Here is a 9,174-nt window from a genome sequence, read left to right as displayed (position 1 = left end):
GGTCGGTGAGGGTAGATATGGTAGGTCAAAGAGGGTGTTGTGGGGGATTTCTAGGGTTTATAAGAGTTGAGTACCTCTAAAATTGTAGTGTTCTCATGGCAGTTGCTTTAGAATAGATTGCCAACCAGGCATAACCTTCTTAAGCGACAAATCGTGTATGGGTCTGATAGTTTAGGGTGTGTGTTGTGTGAGGGACATGTGGAGTCAGTTGATCATATCTTTGTTTTGTAAGGTTGCTTCAGCTATTTCGTGTAGAGTTTTTAGGTGGGTGAAGTGGCCTGAGCCTCTACCTCATTCAATTTTGGGGCATTTTAGTTGTTGAAGGACCCAAGGCATGGGAAATTGGCGTCCTTAGGCTTTGATCTCGATCTGAGATTTCGTGGTCTTAACAGTTTGGAAAATGTAAAATAAGGTAATTTTTTAATGAGAGAGCTTGACTGCTAATCACTGGATGACTATGATTATTAGCTTGACGTGGAAGTGGGTTAAAGCTCATACTCTAGGTTTTATCATTTATTTGGCTGAATGGGAGCATGATCCACTTAATTGGCTTGGCGTTTAGGGGTTTGTTAGAGACCATCTCACTTCCTTTTGTTTTGTGTAGGGAGTCATGTCCACCTCCCTCCAACTTGCTCTCTTTGAAGGTTCGTTGTTTTCGAGTTTTCAGGATAGATTAAGTTCTTAGATTCATTGTTGTTTGTTTCCTTTTCTTGTTGCTTGTTGTTTTTGCTCTTCTATTCTATTTTTCGACCAGCGTTTAGTTTGATTTATTGCGTGCTATATATTCCTTTTGGTGTTGTTATATAATTTATGTTTTCTTTTTTTTCTTTTTTCTCATCTGTTATTAAAAAAAAGTTATAGTCTACTTGTTATTAAAAAAATTTAAAATATGTATCAATTTTTTTTTTACTTTATTTAAAATATTTTAATTTATTTATTATCTTTTAAAATCTTTTTTTGTTAATTGACCAAGAATCCAAAAATCATTTTAAAATCTTATAATTTATTTATTATATTTTCTTATTAACACTTTTTAATTTTGGACCAAGAACCCATAGAATCATTTAAAAACTTAAAAATCAATAAAGATTTTAAAAATTAAAAAATATATAATATAAATTCCTTAAAATCCTAAATTAAAAATCTAGATTGTAATCTTTTAGTCATTTATAATTACTCACTTCTGATGTTAATTTTTTTAATTTTTAATTTAGTCAAAAATTTAAAATCTTGAAGAAAGAGAGAGAGAGAGCGCATAGAAAGCAAAAAGCTAGAAATAGTAGATGGACGTTAACCAATGGTTTTCAGCCATTTTTTTCTTCTATACACGTTGCCACATTGCTAAAGGAGCTTTTCTTTATCTTACTAAAGTGCATCAAAGAAATAAACAATGGAATACAGGATCATACTAAAAATAACATGTGCATAAAACCAAAGTGAAAACAATTGTCTGAGACGGTGGATTTCTTCTGAAACCATCAAACTCCACCTTTCCTAGTGCCACTCTTTTCTCTTTCTTGGCTTCAACATACTTTTGTTAATCAAACTACTCTTTCACCAGCCCATTATATATATGAATCCAACTTCATACACTCTTCATTCGAAACTACACCAGTTTTGTATATTCACTTGCTTACATTGTCACCTTTTGTTCAACTAATTCAATTCAATCTTCGAAGATGGCACAGAGAAATGTTGCTGCTAACTCTTCTCTTGAGAAAACCAGTTTGGCTTATCTAGATCAGAGGATGGCCATGGCCAAACGCTGTTCTCATCGTAATGCATACTTTACCAACTAGTTACTATCAATCTATAATATAATCTTCTGTTTCCTTTGTTTTTTATGTTTTTGTTTCTCCATTTGTTGTATGAACAGAAGGTGTGATGGCTGGAGCTAAGGCAGCTGTTGTCGCTACTATCGCCACTGCCATTCCAACTGTAACTCCTCCCTCCTTCCACCTTTTCTATTTTCTTTCATTCTTTTTCACACAGATCTCATTATTACTTTACATTTTGAAATATTCTAAGAGATTTTGGATATGCAGCTGGCTAGTGTTAGGATGCTACCTTGGGCAAGAGCCAACCTCAATCACACTGCACAAGCTCTTATAATTTCAACAGGTTACTTTACTCTTCTTTATTGTCAAAATATTTGAGCTACTATTCTCCTCACAATCATTGTTGGTTGGATACTTACTCTCAGATTCTGTTTGTTTCTAGTGGCTGGAGCAGCATATTTCATAGTAGCTGACAAGACTGTCTTGGCAACTGCAAGAAAGAACTCCTTCAACCGACCCTCCAATGCATGAATTCCAAACGCATCATAACTTAGGATCGTGGTTTCGGATGCATTGGTTGGTCTTTGATTCTTAGTAAACATTAAGCTAGTTTCATCATGTACTTTTCACATATGTACTTATAAATAAATAATAATTTGCACCTCAATAGTGAGAGAGCTATTATGTACTACCAGTCAATCGTAATCATAGTTAATTATAAGAATGCAAATAAGTAACTTCTCTTTCTGCATAAGTGCAAATGATATATTCCATTCAACATAAATATTAACTTTCACCAGCAATTATTACATGAACAAAACCAATCTTTACATTGGTGAAAGCGATTTCTATCTCTTGCAATTATTTCCGTATTTAGAATCTTAGACATTAGCTTTGGTAGTCAAATGACCGTTTCCACAAACACAGAGGTTCTTCACGATCCTAACCGTAGTTCCAGGCTTTGTGCTATAATCAAACTAAAAGCAGTAGCCATGTTGACTCAAAGCTCCTTCCTTCCACTCTTCATCCATATCATAGAGTTCCTCAGAAGTATTAGGCACAGACCAATTTTCCGCTTATCTAACTCATCCAACATTGCATGTATAGATATTTCTGCATTCAGGGTAGAAATTATCACCAGCAAGGAACTCATGAACAACACCATGAATCTCTTTAGAGGTGCAACCGGGAACTTTCTTCATTCTTTCGTCATTTAACTCTGTTCTTATCATGCTATACATCATCCCATCTACCAGCTCCTGCATAAATATTCGACAAAAGCACAAATATGGCCCTGCATTTTCTGGCTCTAATTGAAAGAGACATTCTGCTCTGTATTCACCTAATTCAACATGTCCATGAGCCTTACAACCACTAACAAGAGAACCCCAAATAGCTGTATCCGGCTCCATTTTCATATATTTCAAAAGAAATCTCGCTTCTTGGAACTTTTCAGCTCTAGCCAAGAGATCAATATGCAAGCATAGTGTTCCAATTTCGGGCTGAAATCCCTTATTGACCATCTCAGCATGTCCATGCATGGAAAATCGTGATAACATGGCATTCCAAGAAGCCAAATTTCTATAAAGCGTATTTGTAAAACCCAGTTCCGCCGCCTCAACGCAACCACATTTTGCATACAGGTCAATGAGACTCGTCCAAAGAGAAGCATTGCTACTGCTCTTCAAGTTCTTATCTATGTATGCATGAACCCAATTACCAAGGTCAAGAGCACCAAGGCAAGCACAAGCATGAAGAATTCCCCAGAAGGCCACATCATTAGACTTTTCATTCAATCTATGCACGACCTTAAACAATGCTAGTGCTTCTTCGTACAAACACAAGTAACAATAACCACCAATGATAGTATTCCAAGAAATCACATCTTTTTTTCTGTACCTACTGACATTCGCTTCTCTATGGGTAGGTTAAGTCAATTTTGGGTAGGTTAAGTCAATTTTGTTACAACTTGAAACCACAATATTAATAAATAATGAAGAAATTGAGTGTGGAGTAGGAGAGAGTGAGAGTGAGAATTATAATTGGAGAAAGTAATTGAGGATGAGAATTTAAATTTTCATTATCAAGGATGTCCCTTAGCATTTATACACAAAATAGTTGGATTGGTGTTAGTTTGAGATTTTGGACGTCAAGGTTGGATTAAATATTGTAGGCAAAAGAAGTGTTGTTTGTTTCAATTTCGACAAGAAGAAGGAATTGCTGTCGAAAAAGGAGATCTTGCCAAAGAGGTTTTTTATGTACGAAAAATGTTGGTTTTAAGACTTAGAAGTATTTCTCGGTTTAGATCGCAATTTCGACAGAAGCAATCCTAACGTTGCTTTCGACGAAAGATTTTGAATTTTGATTAAGGATTATAACTGTCTTCTGTCCTTATCCATTTATTTGAGAAGAACACGTGTACAGTTACGGCGAAGTGAAGACATGCAAGCAAAACGTATCGTTTTCGGGAGGAAAGACCGTTTATAGCGGTTATCTTCGACTTAGTATACATATGGGTCTTAGTGTATAGGGTTTCCGTGTGTTCAAACATTGTACAAATATTTATAAATTCCTCCAAGTATCTAAGTGTATCTGAGAAACGAGATTGTTGAGAATGTGCGTGTGAATCACCGTCTTTGCATTTTAATTGAAACTGTTCGTAGTTTATCAATTATTTCTACTTACTGCAATTTACTTTAAAGTTCTTTTATTGCTTACACCTTCTGCATTCTACTTTTTAAACTTTAAAACAACATTCTCAAATTATGAGCATTGTCGAAGTGTTCATGATGTTTCAAAAGAAATATTTAACAAAAGCACATGTCCTAGGATTCACTGGTTGATCCTGTCAAGTAAACCATTTTTTTGGAGACCAGAGATTGTTTACCAATTTTCACGGTAAATAAATTGGCACGCTCAGTGGGACGGTGCTATTGTTAAAAACATTTTTTCTTTCTGATTTTTTTTTTGTATTTGTTCTTCATTTTACTATCTCTCTAACTTCGTTGCATGAGACTTAGAAGTGGCAAAATAGCCACAAACAACGAGGAAAAACTAGAAAGAGGATACGTAAGAAGGATGGTGAATCAATATCCATCAAATAGTCAAACTCCACCAAATAATGGAGAACCACCCCCGTCATCTTCGACAAGGGGAACTACTGTTACGGGACCCATTTTGTCTTATGTAGGAACACATGGTCCACTAGTGACTCCCTCTTTAGTGGGGAATAACGTATTCAGGCCTTATATGCCTGGATTCTCGATGTCGTTAAATGGTCGCGAACAACCTTATGGTATGTCAACTTCGATGATGAAAAATTTTCACAATACAACAGCAACGTTTACAGAACAGTGGTGAACGCGACTTCGCCACTACAAGGATTTGGTTCAACCGTTAATAACATGGTTAGAATGAGTCAACCATTAGGGATGGAATTTCCTGTCCAAACTTCCAATCTCACCAATCATTTTGCGGCAGTAATAAGGCAGCGGGTGGACGAAAGTAACCATGGGATGGTCCAAATGTTGGCCAACCAAATGAATACAATATTTAACCCTTTGATCCAAAACATTATCCAAACAAACCAATAGATGGAAGCGCAGATGACGCGCATTTGTTGAATGTAATTTTAAGTGTCGGGTTTTTGTTATCGTATCCACAGGGATTATGAGATATCACCGCCTTTCGACAGTTGTATTAATTCTTAGCTTAAGGTAACAATGGGGTTTTGGTATTTGTCACGGTATCTTGCATAAAAGTATAATAAAATGCGGTAAAAGTTTTGGTTTGAATATTTGAGAAATATTGCCAAAGTTAGGGTTCGACGATCACTTTGCATGTATATGTTCGATCAACAAAACTTATAAACTCCTTTAGATGATAAACTATTTCACAAAGTCCTCCCAATGTGTTTATCTCTAACACACATTGTGAGTTTTCCCATTTTGATCCATTGTTTATCTCTAACACAATCTATCAAAATGACAACTTTTTGGTTCAACCTTATGGTGAACAAAATCATTCATTACTATCTCTAGCTAACAAACAAGATTGGATGAAAACCTAGGTTAAGAGTTGGTAAACATCTCTCGATCATAAACCAACACAAAGAGTTTTCAATAAGAACAAAGTTTTCACCATATATTCACCATTAAAGAGTTTACAAATGAAGATCCTTACATTTACACACAAAGCTAATGATCATCTACATCTAACCTTGACAAAATGAAGGACTTAGCTACTCATTTTCATGGTAGCTTGGTCAACAAGTTTCGGAAGAAGGTTGATCAACATCCGAGTCGAATAATCGAGATTGGATGGGAATCCACCTTCTTTTTGTGAAAGATGGTTAAGAGATGAAGAAAAATGGTTTCTAGGTCACAAAAGATCCTTAGAACAATGCTGTAAAATATCTAGAAAAAGTACAAAAGTATGGAAAAATAAGGTATGGCTCCAAAAAGTGGCACTTGCTACTTATAGAGCTGCTACTGGGCTGTCATGCTCGCTAGGCGAGCAGAATGGCTCGCCTAGCGAGCCCCTAATTGAGGCACCTGAGGCACCTGCGCCCAGAGAAACAGCCTTTCCCAGACTGTCATGTTCGCTGAGCGAACAAAACCTTCGCCTAGCGAAGGTCACGCTTCAACCTTCGCTCCAGCGAGGTTGAGAGGTTTTGCTACTGGAATGCTCGCTGGGAGCTCGCTAATGGCTCGCCTAGCGAGTGAGTACTGGTTGCGCTTTTCACTAAGTCTGGACGTGTTCGCCACACTCCTCGCTGGAAGCTCGCCTAGCGAGTGTGGTGATGTTTGCCTCTGTTAAATACTGGAGCTTTTCGCTGGACGCTCGCCTAACGAGTCCTTCGCCACAGCCCTCGCCTAGCGAGGAAGCTGATGAATGCTTGTTTTATTTGATTCCTTTGCCACATTTCTTGTGTCTTCATTTTCTATTATTTCATGCCTACTTCCTGCATAATAACACACAAATCAAAGGTACCAAGATAGATTATCATTGTATTGCATTTCATCTGAAACAAAGGTGGTTTCGACATTTTAGCAAGGAAATGGAGTGAAAGATACCCATATTTGATAGCTCAAATAAGCACTTTTGGGTATCTAACAACTCTCCCCAACTAGATTCTTGCTTGTCCTCAAGCAAAGTATGCCTCTTGAAGGACAAGAGGATTTGCTTTAAGAAAAAGGTTTCTCCGAAGTTGGATAAAACGGCTCAAACACAAGCAAATCAGCAAATACAAATTTCCAACGGTTAGAATAAAATAATACACAAGAACTAAGACTTAATAGCAATGCGAAATATGTATCTATCTACAACAATATTATTCTGAATGAATCACCCTATCTCTCCTCTTCGAATAAGGAATGAAGAAATTACGTGTTTGCAACCGCGGGAATAATCTCACTCTCTAACAAACAATGAAGAAATCAATTCGATTCATACAATGTCTAACAATTATAAATGGTAATGTGGAAGCACGAAGATCACTAAGGGCTTTTCGGTTGAAGCTTGGTTAGGTTAACAAACAAGGGTCATTTCTTAGGCCATTGAAAACGAGATTGTCGATGCAAAAGAGACATTCACTGTACATTATTTACACATCTCAACTTCGTTCCATTTATTTCTCATTTGAAACCTTCACAACTCTTATTTCACAACTCAATTTTTGTTTTTCACTATTTTCCTTCCAAGCAAGCATTCATTTTTATTTTCTCTATATTAGATTTTTTTTTTCTTTTCTTTCACATCATATTTACAAAACAGATGTTTTTCTTTTCTAATTTTTTTTTCAATGCTTGCTCGGTTTTTCAAGAGTTGTGGCACTTACTGATTCTCATTTTCGTTATCCCCAACTTATTTCTTACTCACCCTAAGTGAATGCTCTTAATCAAGATTTTCCGGGTTGTAAAAAAAAGATTTTTGAAATCTCGCTTTATTTCAAGCTGAGATTCAACTGTTTAAGCTCAAAGGGGTTAACGAATACTCTCTACTCACAGGTAAGTTGTATTTGGAACTGGTTGTGCTCAATAGAAAACAAGTGCCTTGATCATTTCTAATTGCTTCCACATATTCACAATAATAAAAGACAAAGCATGAATCAAATGAATCAACAAAACTTATTAGAATCCAGCATTTAAGTGTACAATGGAGGTTTCCTCACAATTTGTGGTTTTTAAGTCCTAGATGAAACATTCATTCAATTATGTTGCAAAAAGACAATACTCAATTACAAAAAAGAGTAAAGTTCTTAGTGCATTCTAAAATTCTAGCCGGAGGTAACCATGTACCTTAGTCTTATTCACTTGTTTATTCTTATCATTGCCATCCAAGCTCGGATGCACCTTCATTGGATACTTCTTTGAGGAGCAACCAATCTAGAAGGTTTGCCACTCAATCAACCAAAAATTTATTAAAACAAACAAAATTTAAAACATAAATAATAATATTAACTTCAAAATTTTAATTTGTTCATGGGGGACAAAACACCTCAAAAGTACAAAGCCAAAATCAAAATACAGAATTCTGGAAATACAGTAGAAATAAAACATAAAATAAAAAGTAAAATAACTTAGCCCTCCACGGACTCATAACCCTCCTCACTAACGGCTTCAGAACCGGTAGCCTCATCATCATCATCACCATAATTACCATCGGCAGCACCAGAAGAAGCACCAGCACCCGCCCCCTCACCAAACACAGGTCTGTCCACAGGCCAGTTAGCGTTAAGCAGAAACTGCTCACGCGTTATCAATGAGTGATCACCGGTGGGGTCACGTCCCTGCAGCTGTAACAGCTGCATAGAATCATGCATGTCGAGCATGGCACTTGAGTAGCCGCCATCCAGTCCCAGTTGTAATTCCAAACAGCTTGCTGGTAAGGATCAGGTCCGAGAGTAGAAGTATCAGGACCATCAGAAGCCCGGGTACCCTCAGCAGCTGCACTACCTCTAACATTCTTCGCCCGACAATACTTGGCCACGTAACGGTCATCGATGGTCGACGGGATCCTTACCTGACCCCTAGAAGGTAGCCTCACCCTTGCTTGTATGCACAAACTCATGATTAGGCAGGGGAAAGCCAGGGGACAATTCACACGAGCCCCCGACTTTAGCCCGCTTTCAATCACGGACTTAAGCTCATAAGCAATAATCCTCGCCACATCGATCTGGACGTTAGTGAGGATACAGTGTACCAAGTGTTCCACTGGGATCGGCACGGTAGAAGTGTGGGACTTGGGTTGGATGTTTGTCAGCACCATCAGCAGGATCAGTTGAGCCAAGGGAGTCATGTCCTCCCTGTGGTATCTCATAGGAACCCCAGATGGGTTCAGCTCAACTGATTTCCCTCTTAAAAGCAGGGCAGCAGAGATTGCATCAATATCCCGG

At 37.4% G+C, this 9,174-nt stretch overlaps 1 protein-coding gene and 1 pseudogene across 1 annotated transcript; one reads left to right on the top strand and one right to left on the bottom strand.

The window, feature by feature from the left end:
• Nucleotides 1-1,390: 1,390 nt before the first annotated feature.
• On the top strand, nucleotides 1,391-2,525 carry LOC127073589 (early nodulin-93). The gene is made up of 4 exons (XM_051014766.1): nucleotides 1,391-1,776; nucleotides 1,877-1,938; nucleotides 2,046-2,121; nucleotides 2,221-2,525. Exons 1-4 carry the CDS (start codon nucleotides 1,680-1,682, stop codon nucleotides 2,307-2,309), a joined length of 324 nt encoding a protein of 107 aa, XP_050870723.1. The 5' UTR covers nucleotides 1,391-1,679; the 3' UTR covers nucleotides 2,310-2,525.
• Nucleotides 2,526-2,571: 46 nt separating this feature from the next.
• On the bottom strand, nucleotides 2,572-8,849 carry LOC127136145 (pentatricopeptide repeat-containing protein At1g08070, chloroplastic-like; annotated as a pseudogene).
• Nucleotides 8,850-9,174: the final 325 nt, after the last annotated feature.

The sequence above is a fragment of the Lathyrus oleraceus genome, chromosome 4 (assembly GCF_024323335.1).
Source record: "Lathyrus oleraceus cultivar Zhongwan6 chromosome 4, CAAS_Psat_ZW6_1.0, whole genome shotgun sequence".
NCBI classification, from domain to species: domain Eukaryota; kingdom Viridiplantae; phylum Streptophyta; class Magnoliopsida; order Fabales; family Fabaceae; genus Lathyrus; species Lathyrus oleraceus.
This window is presented reverse-complemented; position numbering and strand designations above follow the sequence as displayed.